The following is a 19,254-nucleotide window of genomic DNA, read 5'->3' as shown; positions in this document are numbered from 1 at the left end:
GATAGTAATTCCAAGCTCATAAACCAGTTAACTCATCGACATACACTTATCTAAGGTTTTTTCTTAGTCTTTTATGTTTGTATTGTTATGTGTGTCCTATGTCCTAAATGTTTTATATGAGCGATGCTCACTTTATTGAAATCAAATCTACCTTTGGATACCAATAAAGTAATCTAATCTAATCTAATCTAATCTAATCTTTTTTTTATAACACTTATCTAGTTATCTATATAGGAGTTCATTTTTGACATAGTCGTAGGCCTACTGGTAAAGCATCTAGAAGAGCCTGGAGTCTTCATTTTCTTAACACACTTGTGGGCTATCTATTAATAGGCTTACCACTTCCTGTAGGTTAACCAGGCCAGGTGTATCACTTTAACATGTTCTTGAAATACCCCTGAAATACCTTTGAATACCCTTGAAATATCCCTGTATTAATTGCATGTATTAGGATTGTATCACTGCTGTTTTTCCTTCGCTCTTTGGTAGGGCAGATTTATCTGTCGGTTTGACCCTTAATAATCAAAGCAGAGGCCAGTATTTGAGCAAAGAGCCTCCCTTCTCAGAATAACGACAACCAATATATTCTATTCTATGTTTTGCATTATGACACACATTTGTTTCAGTCATGAAAACCGCTGATCAGTGCAATTGAATTCTACACAAAAGCAAAAAACAGACAATCAAAAATAAACTCTTTATTCACTGTTGTACAATATATGTAATTATTCATTACATTTAATTTTCCAGAAAAGTAGGGTCATTTGGTAATAGTGCTCAATTGTGGTCCATCTGTGAGACAGACAAAGTAGAACTCACTAACACACACACACTGAACATCTGAATGCTTTGAATCTTCCGGTTTGGATTTGATGTCTCAGACTTGTTTCAAATCTGTCAAGCAGACTGAAGTTGTTGTGCCCACAAAAGAGAGATAATGAGCCTTTATCTGTCGAAGACAACAACCAACTCGCAGTGTGGTGTGTGTGGAAACATGTCTACAGGGACGGCAGCCGTGGGCACAAAGGGCTCTCCGGTGAGCTTCCTCCGTGGCTGCTCTGAGCTGTTGCAGCACAGGTCCTTGAAGTTCCTCATGGCCTCCCCATCAGGCTTGCAGGATATATACACCAGTCTGCGAATAGAAGGGTGGTTACGCAGGGCTCTTATCACTCGCCTGTGTAGTCCTGCACGGGATGGATTAACCACTGCTGTGATTCCACCACCCCTATCTGCCCCAAAGCCTGTTATCAGTTCAGGCAAAACTACCTCAGCCTTGCCGGCTATAAACGTGCAGTTGGTGACTCCATTGAGAGAAGCGTTGTGTTTCGCATCCTCCACTGCCTGTTCGATGATCTCAACGCCTATCACCTCTTTCACCCTGGAGGACATGGTAATGCCGATGGCACCCGTTCCGCAACAAACATCCAGTAGAGTGTCACTGGCTGTGGCCCGGCTGAGGTCCATGACAGTCTGATAGAGAGACTCCGCCGCTGCCGTGTTGACCTGAAAGAAGGCATCTGCAGATATGCGGAACTTGTAGCCCAGGACTTCTTCGTGGATGTACGGCTGACCCCAGAGGAGCTGGTAAGGGGACTGTTGGTGGGTGCAGCGGGTCATGGTGCTTTCCTGGAAGTATAAAGAGTGCAGGTCGCAAACAGATCCTGGGCCTTGGGTGAAGTACTCCACCAGGGAGTTTTTGTGGAGACATAACTCGTCTGTGGGTAGGCTCTGAGGGTGGAAGTACACAATGGCCATGGTGTGGCCTGCCGCATTAGTCCTGATTGTAATTTCTCTCCAGTGGCCTCCATCATGGAATAGAAGGCAAGGTTGTAGAGGGGAGTGGCGCATAAAATCCTCATAACATCTGGCAACCAATTTGTGCTTCTCTGGCATGTTCAACAAGTGATCCCCATTAACACAGACAATGTTGCCTCTTTTCCCGGTGCCTATGTAATATCCAACAGTCTTTGGGTTTCCATCCACTCCTTTATTGACAGAGAAGGTTGACTTGTTACGGTAGAAATCCTTCACTGGAGATGGGATGATGGGTAATAGAGTTATGCTCGGTAGGCACATACCTGACAATGCACTTAGTTGACTTGACAGTTCGAGTAAGATTATCTTTTGCTGGTCATGCTTCACTCGTAGTTGGTCCTCATAATTTTGCCTCCACAGAGGGGTTACTGTATCAGCTAGTCTATCCTCCCACGACAGGCTCTGGGATTTAACATGTGAATAGGGACGATGTACAACACATGGGCCTGCATGAAGACGCCCTCGAGGATGTAAGAGGGGACAAGTCGATCTTGTCAATAGAGGAGTTATTCTAGCACACATTTCAGTTACCTTGTGCATATTTTCTTGCAAAAAATACACTTACATTGATATTGAAAGGAAGTCCAGTCTCATTACCATAACAATACACTCGCAAACTGCTGTCATCAAGACTTTGGCTTCATAACAATTTCATCCACATGACATTTGGCGATTGTTGATGACGTGTATAATTATTGCTACGTCATCCAATGGTGTCCATCGGCCAGTAAACATTCGCTGAGTAGGCTACGTTCGGTTTTTTCACCGTCGTGATGGATTCGAACAAGGACGAAGCAGAGCGGTGTATACTAATATCAATCCAGGCACTTGAGAATAATGATTCAGATAAGGCTCGGAGGTTTCTTGAAAAGGCTCAAAGACTGTTTCCAACGAGCAAAGCTCAATGTATGTAATGACACCACGGGAATAGTATTACCAGCAGGAGTGTTGCTGTTAAGACGCGCAGGCGCAGCTATGTAAAGTTAGCCGACCTTTAAATTTTAAGTAACCACAAGGTAGCTTATCAACACAGCCATAACATTAATATTAAGAATTTTGGTTACTCTATCCTTATGGATTCCACGCCTTTGTGTGTTGTCGTGGCTTTATGTGAGTTATAATGTTGTGGGATGTCTGGTGGTGGAGCTATCAAGCTAGCTACAAGCTAACGCTAGGTTACATTCGGATACAGAAACGGAAGCTGGTTGATATATTTTTACTATAGCTATACTGTAGCTATCAAAATGTCTGTAACATCTGTGTTTTTTGCATGGCGTGATGACATCGTGGTAGCTCTATTCGTATAATGACCAAACTAACGCAATGTGAAGTTCACCTCTGAGTTAAAGTGAATATCATATGCATAACACTCAATTTAGGTTAGGCCTGTGGTGTGTAAACATCATTTGTGTAAATTGTTATTCCCGAATCTGTCGGCTTTCTTGTTGGCTTTCGTTAGTTAACAAATGATGTCTCATGTAAGCCTTCAACAAGGCTTCAGACACAGCAGCTGGGGCATCAACCACGATGTTGTTTGTTTTTACAGCCTTACTAGACTCCATCGAACAGAATGGGAGTAGTCATCACACGCAAGAGAACTGCAATGGGGCCAGTGGCAGTAATGGTGATGCTGGTGTGAGACACCGAAGCCATGCAGCAGAGGCGGGCACTTCAAGCGAGAGTGCCACCGACTCAGCCAAACCTTATACGTCAGAACAGCTTGATGCTGTCAAAAGGTGAATCTTTAGTATTTTCCAATTGGCCAGTTGGCAGATTACACCAGAGCCACAATATTAAATGTAATAAATCTGCAATAGGTAATTGTAAACTGTGCTTTAGTAATTTACTGATATGCCGTTGGATGTGTATGCCACATGTTTGTTTATTTATTTATTTGCACATGCGGTATGCCTCTTGAGATGTGACACCTTGTTTTCAATTGGGTGCCTTTAAATAAGGACAACAGACAATGCAAGACAATATGCTACAGCACAACATGTTCTAATGTGTAGAGCTAGTGAAGTATGTTATTTATTGTTTAAAACCGAACAAGGACTGATAAACTTGTTACAATGACAAATAGAATACAAAAGAATATACTTTACCTTTGTCATCATAACAAATTGCGCAGGCAGCAACTATGATGTATTAACTGCTTAGAATGTATGAGTGGCCACTGAACTCTTTCTAGAGAGACCTACATTTTGCATGGTGCCTCTTGTCCACAGCTGTGGTAGTGATTAAGAGAATGCTGTTGCACTCCTAAATATACCGGAAGCCGTGGTCACACTGCTCTCATTAAGTCATCGTGTTGATTCATCACTGGTCAAAACAGTACTGTGGAACTGTGATGCACATTTCTGTGCAGGCTTTGTTGTGCATTGCTAACCTGAGACGTCTGTGTGATGGTTTCTTGCTTAACGCAGAATAAAGAGTTGTAAAAACTACTACGAGACACTTGGAGTGACTAAGGAAGCTACAGAAGACGATCTGAAAAAGTCGTACAGAAAACTCGCTTTGAAATTCCACCCTGACAAAAATCACGCCCCTGGTGCCACGGAGGCTTTCAAAGGTGAGTCCCAATTTCAAGTGCTTCATCTTTATAGGCAGGATCAGACCTCACATTTTCTGATGGCGCTTCTCAAGACTGCCAAGTTGCTGCATATTAAAGGTGCAGCTCATTAACTGCGGCTACCAGTGTGTACTATTCACTTGGGTGATAAGAAATGGTGGATCGAATTCAGTAAGGTCTGGCAGGCCTATGTCTCTTTACCTCGCTCTCATCAGACCCTCATGTATTTCCGCTCCGCTTTGTGATATGAGCTCACACGAAGGTTGGGAGGATCTTCAGATTCGCCCTGCTCCTAAACTGCCATGCAGTAGAACCAATCAGGATCTTCAGAGCTGTGACTTACTCAAAGTTTAAACGTAGCGGACAAGGAAAAAAATAAGTGATGCGCGACCGTTGTTTCAGACAACAATGTCCACTCGCGTGGATTCGCTCATCTGCTTTGATTCTGCAATTTCAACTGTATTTTCGAATCTGTGATTAATTCAAGAAGCACTTCATTAAAAAATGGCAGAAAAGTGGATTCCCGATGACGTGCAAGGATTCTTGCTCTGCCCAGTGCCCACGTATAATTATATTGTCCATCAACATGATCTCACACACCAGTGGCACACTCTGACACCACTACATGCTGATCATGAATCAAGTGTATTATGTCAGAACTACTCACTGACATCCACTGATGAATCCATAGGCTGATATACTATATTGGTTGCATAGAATGTGCCACCAATGTGTGGAGCCAAGTGAAATAGTCATAACCGGTTACAGCCTGATATTTGTGCCGTTTGAGCAAAACTTAAGTAAGCCCCTTTTCTCAGTCGTCTGCAATGTTTTAGAGTCCCCCTCAACAATGTTTTAGAGTCCCCCCTTATTTCATGTTTGCTGATGTCTTTGTTATTTGGATAATTTGATTTTGTCGTTACCAGCTTTAGAATGGCCATCTATGGGCATGTCCAAATATGTTCCTATAAAGCCACAGTAAACATTTGATTTCAAGACTGTGCAGCGCACCAAGTGTTCAGGGCTATTTACTGGTATTCCATATTTTTTGTAGTGAAACATGGATTCTGTTGTAGCCTGATTATCTAGACTTTCAAATCTCTTCGAGACTAGTAGCAGAGCCGAAGGTGTTGCGTCATTACAAGGGCGGCGCTTGGGTACTTCTGTTGTGTTTCATGTAGCATTTTTGTTTTATTCACAAAATTGCTAATAAAAAATGTCAGAAGCCATATTTCGCCTTCGAGCTTGTAAGGGAATTTGACAAATGTCTAAGGTGTTTTTTAAAAATGTATTTGGACATGCCCATAGACCACCATTGTTTTTTTTTTGTTTTTTGTTTTTTTTTTAAATATTGTTTTAGGGCTTTTTGCCTTTATTCCTGACAGGAAAGTGGAGGACAGACAGAAACGGGGAAAGATCGGCAAATGACCCGGACCGGAATTGAACCGGGGTCGCCAGCGTAGTAACCTAATGCCCTACCGTTAGGCCACAGTAGGGCCATAGATGGGCATTGTAAAGCCTATATAGACACAATCTAAATTAGCCGAATAATGGAGACAGCAGCAAGCAGGAAAAAAACAGTGTGGGGGACCTTAAAACATTGCAGACAATGCAGAAAGGGGGCTTTATGTTTTAATTAATAATAATAATAATAATTTTTGTATTTGTATAGCACTGTGTCATACAAGGCATGTAACTCAAAGTGCTTAACAAATGGGAAAAAAAACATTGTTAGAGATAGATTTAAAAGGAGAGGTATAGAGGAGAGGCAGAAAAAGCAGGAAGGCAGAGGAAGAAGAGATGGACAGAGAATGTAGAGTCATAAGGTCAACGTAGGTTAGGACCAGGATTCTTAGATGTGTAAGGTCCATAGTGGCTGGGCCTATCATAAGTCATAGATAGTCACACAGAGATTGGGCGCTCAGGTGCGGCCCCTGGTGGCATCAGGGGTGAGGAAAAACTCCCTTTCGCTTGATTCATAGTTTGTAAGGGGGGAAAAAAAGCTCAGTGAGGTCTGAGAAAAAAGACCCCCTATAGTCAGGAAGAAACCTCAGGCAGAGACCAGCGGCCACCTAGGGGAGCCCCCTGCCAGGGCTGGTTGCGAGTAGTAAGGGCGCTGCGGCAGCTGGGACACTATGGCGCCTTGGCAGCTAGGAGTTGGCAAGGATGAAGAGGTGGGTCTTCAGCTACTTCTTGAAGGAGTCGACGGAGGTGGCTGATCGGATCTCGATGGGGAGGGCGTTCCATCTCTTGGGCGCATAGCAGGCAAACGCGGCGTCGCCGATCTTCTTCTGCGGGGGGGTGGGGGTCCTTAGCAGCTTGGCGTCAGTGGACCTGAGAGCTCGAGCAGGGGCATAAAAAGAGAGCATGTCTGAGATATAACTAGGGGCAAGTCCATTTAATGCTTTAAATACTGTGAGCAGAATCTTAAAGTCGATTCTGTATGAGACAGGTAACCAGTGCAGGTCTGCCAAGACAGGAGAGATGTGCTCTCTCATTCTGGTTCTTCTTTTACTCTGGGTATTACCCTTTTCCTGCCAGTGAGTGACATGCAATATTGATGACACAATGAACTGTTCTGCCTGTTATGACACAGCCATTGGGAATGCCTATGCGGTTCTCAGCAACGCAGAGAAAAGGAAGCAGTACGACCTGTATGGAGAGGAGAAAGCACACACATCATCAAGACATGGGCACGGACATGGGCACCACCACCACTTTGAGGCAGACATCTCTCCAGAAGACCTTTTCAACATGTTCTTTGGAGGTGGCTTTCCTTCAAGTGAGAACACACTTTTAACCTTTTGTAGACTTTAGCTTTTTTCATATTGATTTCATCAGTGTTATTCCACATGCTTTGAAGCATTAAGGGTACGTGGCCATGCAGATAATGATATCATTGTATCTTTGCCTTTCTTGTAGGTAATGTTCATGTCTTTAGCAATGGAAGGATGCGTAATGGTCATTACAGGGGAGAACGCAGGGAAAACCAGAGAGAGGTACGTTGCTGCTTGTTGAGTCTATTGACGCTAACATTCCCATACGGATGCAAAGTATAAGTACAGCCATATCACAAATGATTACATGGTCACAGCATAACATGTAAATCATCAATATTGTATTGTATAATTTGTTATATACATGCAAACTCAATAAATGTGGCATCTCTATTCATTGTTTCTGTGCTACACATATCAAAATACTGTATGTATTAAGAGTGGATGCTGGAGTTCTACTGCCTGTCCCTCTTCAGATAACATGAATACTCTTTAGCAGTCCTTAGCAGTGCGAATGCTTATCAGTGAATGCAACTCTGAACATGTTTTTATGTAATACAAAATATGAGCTGTGTAAGTATTGATTGTGCCTTGTGCTTTGTGCCTGTACAGTATACTGGTGTAGTGCTGTGGTGAAGGCAGTTGTGTCTCTGATCCCTCCTAGTGCTGGTGTTCCTGTGTGTGTGCAGAGGTGTTATTGTAGTGGTGAAGGCTGTTGTGGCGTAGGAATGCGTTGCCTGTCTGTCTTTAATCAGTGACACTCTGCTGCTCGTCTCGACAGGGAGGCCTGGCTCTGTTTGTCCAGCTGATGCCTCTCCTCATCCTCATCATCGTCTCCACTCTCAGCCAGATGATGGTGTCAGATCCTCCCTACAGCCTCAGCCACCGCCCGTAAGCCTTGACTACAACATGACTTTACACATTTATTTAGTCGATTATTCATGTTTTGGCTGTTTGTATTACATGGTGCTCAAATCGTCGTGATGATTATTCTAGTGAGATATTCAGTAGAGATGGGTTTTTGCCCCTTGACATCATAGAAATTGTTGATGTATGTAGTTCTACACATGGGAGCAAAAAAATGAGCAAAGCGAACGTGGCAAAATTCTATGCTCCATTCTGACAGCTGAACAGTCAACAGCTTGTGGCGAATCAAATCAATGGAAACCTTTGTGGCGAAATTGCTGCCAAAGTTTGCTCCTCATTTGCATTGAAGTAGACATGCCTCGCTCAACCTTCTCTCTTTGCTACTGTTCGCTTACCTCAGAGAAATCAATTGGGGCTTTCACTCGCATGTTTCCCTGGCGTCAATCGTGTTTTGTACACAGATATCTCTCTTTAATTACACATTAACGTATGTATTTATGATTCATTCATTATTTATTGATAATGACGTATTTGGTATCTTTTCGCAGGTCTGTGGGTCACGTGAACAGGAGATACACAGACCATCTGCAGGTGCCTTACTTTGTGAATGACCGCTTTACAGAGGAGTACTCCGGATCAAACCTGAAGACTGTTGAGAGGAATGTTGAGGATGATTACATCTCAAACCTAAGAAATAACTGCTGGAAGGAGAAACAGCACAGTAAGTCTTGCCATGGGGAAGAGGTATGCCTGTGACATACCATATTAGTGAGTGATGGTTGTTTCATGTGTGATATTCATCCAAGTTGTCTCTGTGGCTACTGCCTACTGACTCGTCGTCACTGGCGTGCACAGACATTTTGGGGGGCAGGTCCTGGAGTGGAACTGGGGGGCATGTGGAACTGGCGGCTGTCACGCTTCGGTTATAATTATTTTTATTTTTTTAATCACATTTTAATGAACATTCCACAGTAAGCTAAACCAAACATTTAAAACAAATATAAATGATGAATATTATGTAGGAAAGTTCAAATGAATAGATTACCATGCCTAGTGCATAATTTATCGCATGGACTAAAAAGTGTACTGTCGCTTTAACTGTGCGTCTCCTAGCGCAGCAGTTGAACATACTTGCAGTCATCAGGAAGCGATTCATTCAGATTCCTTACTTGGAAAACTCTGCATCTCCGATCATTTTTCCTCCATTAGTACTGATTTTAATTAGTTCATGTGTGTTTTCAAACTGTTAAGACCAATATTAAAGCTCAACTATCATTGCAAGACAGTATCAAATCAAAACACTAGTATTGTGAGTGAAAACTGCTTCTTTGGGTCGGAGATTGTATCCGTGTAAGTAGGCTAATAACACTTTTCTGGAGGTGTCATTAAACACAACCCTGTTTACCGCCGCATAAGACATTACTGTGCACCCTGTTATTATTGCTGTGCAGAAGGCTATAAGTGGCAGATTTGCTGGAATTCATCCACAAACTTTTTTCCTCCCTGGCCATGACCGCTGTTCTGTTCCATGCCGCCGTCTGTTACAAATGTGATTTGGCGCGTTGCATATTTCATCAGGAGGCCGACGTTTTCCCAAACATACCTACATGAAACCTCTCGCTGTTTCCCAAACATTCTACAGAACAGGTTCATCGTTAGACCTGAAACTGTTTGAGCAACTTCTGGATTCATTATAGGCTATTGGCTAATAATGGTTGTTACAATCATGTTACACTGTGTTAATTGTTGACATAACTTGGGCTACCTCTTCTGCGGTAGATTTGATAAATGCACAAAGTCTCATTATAAAAGTCAAGGCTCTATTTAGATCACTTCCAAAGTCACTCACAAGCATCTTTCAACATCTTAAATAGGCTATTGACTGTTACCTGGCTGGAGGGGAGAATGGGGCTGCCCGCCACACTGCTGCCTGCGCAACGCGCTTCCGAATCTGTCAGTTCAAGCGCGCTCACGTTGACAAATGGAGGGATGTGTGCCATTGGAGGGGGCATGAGGCATTATTATCACGCGATTTTAATTGACAGTCATGTCTAAATGATGATGGGAACATCGACTACAGCGTTAACCCTACATTTAAGGAATAAAATAATAAAAAATAAAAATAAAAAACGAACTTTCAAAAGGGCACTTTTGTCCGTTAAAGGCAACTTGGTGCTGCCCAAGCAACACCTCGTGTCTATCTGTGCACGCCTATGCTCGTCGTCATTGGTGACAGCCAGGTAATGGCACTTCAGCCATGGGCATTGTTCAGCTCTGCTTTGTTAAAGTGATACTGTACTATTTTTGGAAATAAGCTCATATTACACTTCCCCTTAAGTTAAATGATTGAGTTTAACGTTTCTCTTGTACTTCCTGTGGTTCTCTGAGTATGGCAGTGCAAATTTTACCTCCAAGCTAACAATTAACATTGACCAGCTGGCAGATAGCTGGTCTCATACAGTAGGATTCAATGTTAATAGCTAGCTTGGAGGTAAAACTTGCACTGCCATAGTCAGAGAACGGTTGAAAGTACAGGAGAAAGGTAAAACTTAATAATTTAACTTAAGGGGAGGTGTGATATGAGCTTATTTCAAAAAATGGTACAGTATCACTTTAAGGCTTCATGGTGCAGCCTGGGGTCGGTCAAGCCAAGTAGCGTACAAGTGAGAGACAATAGGCGACACATACATTTAACCACAGATAAGCTTTGTCAGGGAAACTGTCACAAATGCGAGTCACAATTGGGAATATCTATGTAATTGTACAGGCATGGGGAAACTAGTTTAAGAAGCTACAAATCACTACCACACACTTGCCTCCAGTCATTCACTCATTCCGAGTGTCAGCTGAGTTGTTCCAAGTGTCACACAACTCACTAGAGAGAGAAGGTTGTAAGTGAAATTACCTGTACTAGCTGCAGGTAGTTCAGATGTTTTGGAATACTGTGTTGTACTTCCTGAATCCAGGTTGACTTTCACAATAGTTATCCTGTTAACATGCATGACTAATTTCTTGTGGTAGCCTTGGTTATTTCTTGTTGTAACCTGTGAAAAAATTGTACGGCATTCCTTTGCCATGCCAATGTGTACTGTATGGGTCTGGCCATGGATCCTATTCCACGGAAAGTTGGATATAATCAGCCAGACTGTAAAAGAGCTGTTGCTGGTTATTGTTGTGAAGGATACGATAAAGAATCTGTAACACTTAACTTGATGGGTGTGTGTATAACGCATTCATAGCAGCTGTCATAAACTACACATAAAGCGTTCTATTTTCCACATTAATGAAAGGGTTGTTGTGAATGTTGAGTCATGTCTCATGAAGCAGTCATGAATGTTTCATGTTCAGGTTATGATAGCTATGAATGTGTTTGGCACTCATCCATCAAGTTAAATGTGACCAGAGAATCACAGAGCAGACATTTAGTAGTGTATTATTAGGCAGGCAGATACAAATATACATGATAGCAGCAACACACTCATTACATTACATTACATTGCATTTGGCAGATTCTTTAACCAAAGCGACTTTCAAGCGAGGACATAATCATAGCAAACAGCACTAGCAGATACAAAGTGCACAGGAAATATACAGAACAACAAGTGCAGAACAACACATCCACAAAGCAAACTGCATTGAGAGAAGGGGGAGAAGGCAAGGGCACGTGATCATAGGGCAGGGGTGGGGAACCTTTTTCATTCGAAGGGCCGCTTCAAATTCCTTCAAGGGCCGTAAAAGTCCTCCGAGGGCTGTACTAGATTAGATTAGATTACATTAGATTAAACTTTATTTATCCCCAAGGGGAAATTCCAGTTTGCTCTGTAGATTAAAAAGAGAAGTAAAAATAATATAAAAATAAAAAAGTAGATAAAAAATGAATAAGGTGATCATGCAGAAAAGTCCAGGAGTTTCTCTTTGTCCTTAATGGACAAATTATAGAGTTGCATGGCTCTAGGGACAAATGATTTCCCCAGTCTGTCAGTCCTGAATTTCAGTGCTCTCAGCCTCCAGCTGAACACACTCTTTTGTTGGATGATTGTGTTGTAGACAGGGCTTTGAACCGTTATTTTTTTCCAAACGTTCCGCTCAGAACAGAAACGGAATTATAACGTTTATGGTTATGGGTTCCACCAATAAATTGACGTTCCCGAACCGGTTAGAACAAAAAAATATTGTTCCCGGAACGGTTAATTTCGTTCCTGTCAGCTGATTACTCCCCATAGGCCTAACTGACGTTAATTATCCAAGAAAGACGGAAGTGCAAATCAGTCAGCCTACATTCCAAACTGTTTATTCAAGCGGATGAAAAGAATATCCTCCAGAATTTTGTCATTCAGGGACGACCTAAGCGGAGAAGCGGAGAATAAACCTCAATGATGAAAATGCACGCTCCACGCTGACTTGGGTCACAGGGAGCGCTATGATGGACATTGTGAGTTTGTGCATATTTGAAGCGGCCATGGATGCCCAATAACGCCGAACATTCTCGGTGCGCTTTACATGCGCTTCTCTGCAATGTCTTACAATGATGCAATGGAAACTCTGCCCTTTTGTATGACAGTGGTTTCTTTTAGATTTATTTATTTATTTAAGATGTGGAGTGGAGACTTTGTAATCCACAGCTCTCTCTCCATTCAGTCAGAGAATGTCTGATGTCACACAGGACGTGAACCTCAGCTGTCATGGTAACGTGTGCAGGAAAATAATAACTTTTTTTGTTTTGTTTGAGGAACGGTATTAACCGGTATTAACCGGTTACCATTATTTTTAAATAAGTGTTCCCGTTCCAGAACATAAAAAATAATAACGTTTCCGGTTTCGTTTCTGTTCCTTGTAAAATACAAAAAGTTCCCGGTTTTCGTTTTCGTTCCTTGAACCGGTTCAAAGCCCTGGTTGTAGAGTGGGTGCGCCTTATTGTCCAAGATGGTGAGCAGTTTGCTCAAAGATCTTCTATCTGACAATGAAGTGAAGTTCTCCAGCTCTTCTCCCACAACGGAGCCAGCTTTCCTCACCAGTCTGTCAAGCCGCGCAACATCCCTCTTCCTTATGCTTCCACCCCAGCAGACCACTATGAACACAAATCAGGATTCCCCCCTGCACTTTAGGCCTACCGTATATTGAAGGTAGACACCTTTAAAACAGACCTCACCTTCTCTAGGTCCCCTGAATATAACCTAATTGTATTGGAAATGTAATTTCTAAGATTCCTTTACAAAATATGTCATATTTAATGTAAAGATGCATAACATTAAAATTATAATAAAACGGATAAAATATAAGATATCGGATAAAACGGCCTCAAGGGCTGCAAATGGGTCATAGGGTGATCATTACAGTACACTTGGCAACACTCTGCCATGGTGGCACTCCAGTTAGGGCATCAGGTTCATGCTTATCCAGAGGCGCAACGCTGCTGCATCACGTCATACAACTGCAGCTATCAGATGCATTCTTCAGGTGTTTGGGATTGAGATCGCTATCGTGCGTGATCTTTGTAGCATTGTGTACAATTTACTTGTCCTGATTATTACTTTACCTGAAATGCACTTGGGTGTTTTACACAGTGGCTAGATGGAGGACTGTACATCACACTTTCATAGACTATGCAATGGGATAATTGCATTTTTTTCACGTCTCTTCTGAAGTTTGGCATGTGGATTGTTTTTTGTAATAGTCCTTTACTGCCAATTGATTGTACATTTTGGTTTCTTTATTACAGGTGTGTTTTTGCAATTACAATGTGTTTTTTAGAAGTTTACTTTCACAATTTATGCCTCACATTCACACGTTATCATGTTACTTCTCACCACCATACATTCTAAGTTTCATTATGACCTCTAAAATGACGCTTTTCATACATGAAAGGTGGATAATCTCCCTGTCTGCCATTTTGAATTCCCTTTAATGGTCATCTTTTGCTGCATAATATACTCTACTTTGGTCTGACCAGTAAATATTAATTACTTAACCCATTGATGCCTGAAGCACCTGCAGAAATGGGTGCTAAATGCCTATGCCCTTTTTGGGAAACCTAAATATCTCAGCCTCTGAAGCACATAAAAACATGAGATAAGTTGCATTCAAATGCCAACACCCTCATCTTGCATGCCATTGTGTTAATTTAGCTCTAACATGCCAACATTTTTAAATAGAAATATCTAAAATCTCATGAGCCTGAATGTTGCGTCATGCAGCTCCAGGCGCCAGGGTCAATGTTGCGCAATGCTAAACTTCGGCTTTTTTCGCACACCTCAGCTGGCAGGTGCGTCGGAGATGGCACCATGGGTCACTCAGCAATAGTTTAAAGAAACTCCCGCACACTGACCATTTCGCTGTTCTTTCTTTAATAAACAACGTTTCGGTACTAGACCTTCATCAGGCAAAAAAAATAAATAAAAATGTTGCGCAATGCAACATCCAGCATCAATGGGTTAATAGATATTCATGTAAAGATCAAATGTGGGAATGGACAGCATAGTTGCAAGGCCTACTCTGAACACAATCCTACATACTCTAACTTTTATACATGCTTTGTGTTGCGGAACCAATCAACCATACAAATTCTGATCGAATTTCTCTTTTTTTGTTCAGAGGAGGGCCTTCTTTACAGAGCACGCTACTTTTCAGACTCGGAGCTGTACCAGAGGGCCCAGAAGATGGCCACCCCCAGCTGTTCAAAACTCTCAGACATCCAGGTGATGCTACACGGATAGAAGCAGGCAAGAGAAATACAGGTACGTATTCACCTTCAGGTGATGCATCACTACAAATTACAAACACTATTGCGATGGATTGTGTAGAACAACTTTTTTCAAAGGTGCTTAAAGGAGGATTCCTTTAAGATAAAATCAGATTAAACTTAATTTTCTCGTCTGCTACACATGTCACAGAAAATTGGCTACGGTGATTATTCATCGGTTTAACTTAAAGTACCAGTGATGGCTCTGTAAAAGTATTTTTATTTTTAAACATATTTTCCTAAATTGTCTTTTTCATATGGGCAGGTTATGGACAACACATCTAATTTGGCATCCCTCTCAACCTGCCATGGTCAAAGCAATTGGCCTTTCACATACACATTTGCTGTCATTCCCCTACTGATCCATCGCTTTAGAGAGAGAGAGAGAGAGAGAGAGATTTTTTAAGAGAGTTTTGAACTTAGGAACAAGTGGAGGAGGTCGCTGGATGCTGTAGGGCAGAGGTGGGCAAACTCGTAACCAGGCCATGCCCTCCTAGTGACGCAACACCTCGGCGTTGCAACTAGTCAGGTCAAGAGCAACGCAAGTACTTTCTGAGTTCCCGCAAAAATGGGAACTCCTTTCATTTTGTCGGGAAGCAAACAACCATAAGCAAACCAAGGGAGACGGGTCAACCATGCCGTTTGGGAAATGTTAATTGTTATGCTCTTGGTCAGACCAAGTCTGGAAGAGATTTGATGGTCGATGATAATCAGGCTAGCAAACTCGGGCCTCGGAGCCACATGCGGCCTGCTGAGCCATTTCATGTGGCCCCCAGAGCATTAATAAGAGAGACAACTTTTAATTACATATTCAGACGAACCCTAAAAAATCTTAAAATGGCTACCTAAAACAGGTCTTTTGAACTTTAGACTAACCGAGTACATAAGCTATATCTTAATACATTTCTTTACAATGTGCGGGAATGGCATAGTTTACACTCATACTATTTTTTTTGTTATTGACACGGGAAAGTTGTCTGTGACATCTTGCCCTTCAATTAATATTCTAAACCAAAAGTAATTGCCCACCCCTGCTGTAGGGTGTTCAGTTTCAATGCCCTGTTGGCAGCATGTTTAGCATAGCCTTATGTTCATTATGTACTTGGCATTGTTTGATTAAAACAACGTTAAAGGTACACTGTGCAAGATTTTTAGTTGTTTATTTCCAGAATTCATGCTACCCATTCACTAATGTTACCTTTTTCATGAATACTTACCACCGCCATCAAATTCTAAGCATTCATTATGGCTGGGAAAATTGCACTTTTCATGCATGAAAAGTGGGATGTTCTCCATGGTCCACCATTTTGAATTTCCAGGAATAGGCATTTTTAGCTGCAAAACTTACTATACGTTAATCATACTAGTAAATATTAGTTCATTATATAGTAAATATTCAACAAAAGGTCCAATTTGGCAGTATACAGCACAGTTTCAAAGAGCAGCATAGTTGCAATACCTTTTTTTGACCATTTCCTACACAGCATACCTTTAAGAAATCCATGTAGCATGTTATAAGTCAATTCTATGCTTCCCTTTGCAGTGTATGTAATATTTTACCCTTATGTAATACATTGCCTCTTTTCCCTCATAGGTTGATTCCATTTTCCAAGATCTGTGTAGGCCGAATCAAGGCAGCAACATGGTGGTATGAGGATCCCACTGTAAGAAGTTCAAGCAGTCCACAGAAACCATTCACTTCAGGGTAACGCTCATGAGACAGTGAGCACCGTCAAGCCTGGCTTTAATCTGATAAGCTGTGAGGGTAGCAGTCAAATTCAGACATGGAATAGAAAAAGAAAAACGCAAAGAAAAACAAAAAACGGATAAACTGTGGTGGGAGGAATCTGAAATAGAGGGATGGATCTCTCATTTGAGATGGTAAACAAAGGCTGCTAAAGTGAATGCTACCATTCCTCCCTCGAAAAATGTAGAACACTTCCTTCAGTACCACAATGCCTTCTTGGACAGGGGAGCCAATCCACACGGTATGATTTTTTTTTTTTAACAGAACTTCTATCTATGTGCACAGTGTCTGGACTTGGCAGAAGCAACCGAGATTAAATTATATAAAATGTGTAATTTCTTTGTTAAAACTGTTCCCCTTCTTGGTTGTAGCTAGCTTATAGCTGACTTTTGAAAGGACTGCTGAAATGAGTCTGTATTTATTAAAATTTAAAAATCATCTTAATTTTGTGTTTTTTAGTTCAGTCTGAATTGAGTTTCATGAGTATAATCATGTGATGCCAATCCATGAGGAATTCTGCACAAAAGTTTGCTTGAAGAAAAAAAAGATGCATTTTCTAAAATACATTTTTGTATTAATGACATTGATTTTTTCATTACTTTTACATGTATAGTTTAGCATAGCCAGCTCTTGGCAAATAAAGATAATATGTGAAGAATGTGTCCAATACATTGTAGTCCAGCTTTATTTTTATTTGACCAATTCTGGATTCTGAATGTTTTTTTAGTTTCTTAATTTTGGATTTCCAGTACGGTTCTCAGTGTGTGTCTGCCCAGCAAATATGTAAACACATTGTAACATTGTGGAGCAGCTGGGGACGCAGCCGGTGAATTCACTGTTTGCTGGAGAAAAAAAACTCAGCCTCACCATAGCAAGATTGGTATGACATTGAGTCTTAAGTGACAGGTGAAGACTTGGTCAATACCATTTTGGCAACAACAAGCTTTTAGTAGGCTCCGTATAAAAGCATTACCCTCCTTCAGCAATAGATGTCTGTGAAGTAATATGTAACAGCAGAGGGCAGCAGTGAGCTATGGTGGCATATTTGATGCCCAGTGATCCCTGAATCACCCTGCAGATCATACTGTTGACGCTACACTACAGACAATACGGCTGACACAGACCATGACTGCTTTAGCGGTTGTGCTTCGCTCAGTATGGAAAAATACAGTCAGATGCTCATCTGTTTCAGTAGGAGATGTGTTACTGTTCAACAGCAGACTCTTAAAGACCATGTGCCATCTGAAAATGGTCACATAACTAAATGTGCTGTATGTGTGTGAACCTGTATGGTATGTAAAGGAACAATGTGTGATCACAATATCACTAATGGCATTTGAACCATGGTTTGTAAATATGTCAATAGCCCTTTGAACATTTTGACATTTTCCTTCAAGGAATATATCTGTACATTGATCACACATGCAACAGAGAACCCTCACATGTGATTATCAATCAGCAACACTGAACCCCACTTCACATGTGTGATTGTGCTTCAGCGTTATGGCGTTGCTTTAGGTGTGTGCTAGAGATGTGCGTTTTATTATTATTATTATTATTATTATTATTATTATTTAACCTTTATTTTACCAGGAAAGATCCCATTGAGTCACAGTGACTCTTCTTCCAGGGAGTACTGGCCAAGAGGCAGCAAGTTTTAAGTTTCAAAGGAAAACACAAAGACAGAGGACAAAACTCTCAATCAACAACAAAAAAAGTATGTGCTGTACTAAAAAAAAAACAAAGACAAATCTAGTCGAGACCGCTTAGTCCGAGACCCCAAGACATTACCAAGACTGGAGGGTATCGAGACCACGACTAAGACAGATCTGTCAAGACCAAGAGACAGGATGAGACCAAGTCAAGGCCGAAAACAGACTAGCCCTAGATTGCTGGAGATGATGTGATCACACACTAGTGTGAACTGAAGAACAACAGTACCATAATTAAGCTCAACTCTATGGCCTAAAATGAACACGTTTTAATATAAACTAGACCCAATACAACACAGGACGTCTTTTTTAACATTGTGTGGTTTTGTGGTGAGCATGAATGACTTTATTTATGCACAAATCCCTTCAAGACCAAAGCAAGACAAGGAAAAAATGGTCTTTGGGCCGATCTCGAGTACTACAACGCTAGTGTGTGTGCACATGAATATGCAGAGCGGTGTTTTGAAGTGGCAAGCATTGCTGTATTAATGACCAGTGAGAGAAGGTGGCAATTCAGTCCCACGCCTGCTTCCAGCGGTAACCATGGAAACCTCATGCTTTCCTGAGAGATGACCTCTTGTAGTTACACCGTAGCCACAGCTTCCATTGAATGTAAACACTGTCACTGTAGCGTAGTCGGTAGTGCATGATGTCAGCAGAGACACTGGATAATTCTCCTAGACTCTCTGATGTAAGCAACCATAATCACACACACACAAGTGCTGCATTGTGTCTCACATTGTTTCAAGTAGGCCTATGTCTAGCTTGGTGTCATGTCATTAAAGCGGGTAGACCTATAACAGCACATTTTAGAGCAGTGGTTTTTAACCTTTTTTGAACAAACGCCCCCTTGACCTCATGATAAACCTCCCAACGCCCCATTGACCTCATCATAAGCATGCCAACGCTCCCCTTTGTATTGAAAAATGAAATGGACTATGCCGCCCCTATGGGAATTAAGCCCAGCCCACAGTCAGATACATTCTTCTCAACGCCCTCCTAGGGATCCCAAATACTACCCCCTG

General features: G+C 41.6%; 2 protein-coding genes across 2 annotated transcripts; one reads left to right on the top strand and one right to left on the bottom strand.

The window, feature by feature from the left end:
• Window positions 1–678: 678 nt before the first annotated feature.
• On the bottom strand, window positions 679–2,465 carry trmt2b (tRNA methyltransferase 2 homolog B). The gene is made up of 2 exons (XM_063191820.1): window positions 2,381–2,465; window positions 679–1,626 (listed from the first exon to the last, which is right to left on the bottom strand). Exon 2 carries the CDS (start codon window positions 1,615–1,617, stop codon window positions 946–948), a length of 672 nt encoding a protein of 223 aa, XP_063047890.1. The 5' UTR covers window positions 1,618–1,626; window positions 2,381–2,465; the 3' UTR covers window positions 679–945.
• Window positions 2,466–2,528: 63 nt separating this feature from the next.
• dnajb12a (DnaJ heat shock protein family (Hsp40) member B12a) lies at window positions 2,529–17,186 on the top strand. The gene is made up of 9 exons (XM_063191821.1): window positions 2,529–2,721; window positions 3,362–3,551; window positions 4,242–4,387; window positions 6,984–7,169; window positions 7,310–7,386; window positions 7,946–8,055; window positions 8,580–8,752; window positions 14,623–14,765; window positions 16,365–17,186. The coding sequence occupies exons 1-8, from the start codon at window positions 2,589–2,591 to the stop codon at window positions 14,742–14,744; spliced, it is 1,137 nt and encodes a 378-aa protein (XP_063047891.1). The 5' UTR covers window positions 2,529–2,588; the 3' UTR covers window positions 14,745–14,765; window positions 16,365–17,186.
• Window positions 17,187–19,254: the final 2,068 nt, after the last annotated feature.

This window comes from Engraulis encrasicolus, chromosome 24 (assembly GCF_034702125.1).
Source record: "Engraulis encrasicolus isolate BLACKSEA-1 chromosome 24, IST_EnEncr_1.0, whole genome shotgun sequence".
Lineage (NCBI taxonomy): Eukaryota > Metazoa > Chordata > Actinopteri > Clupeiformes > Engraulidae > Engraulis > Engraulis encrasicolus.
Note: the sequence above shows the minus strand (reverse complement) of the source record. Positions and strands in the feature narration are given on the sequence as shown.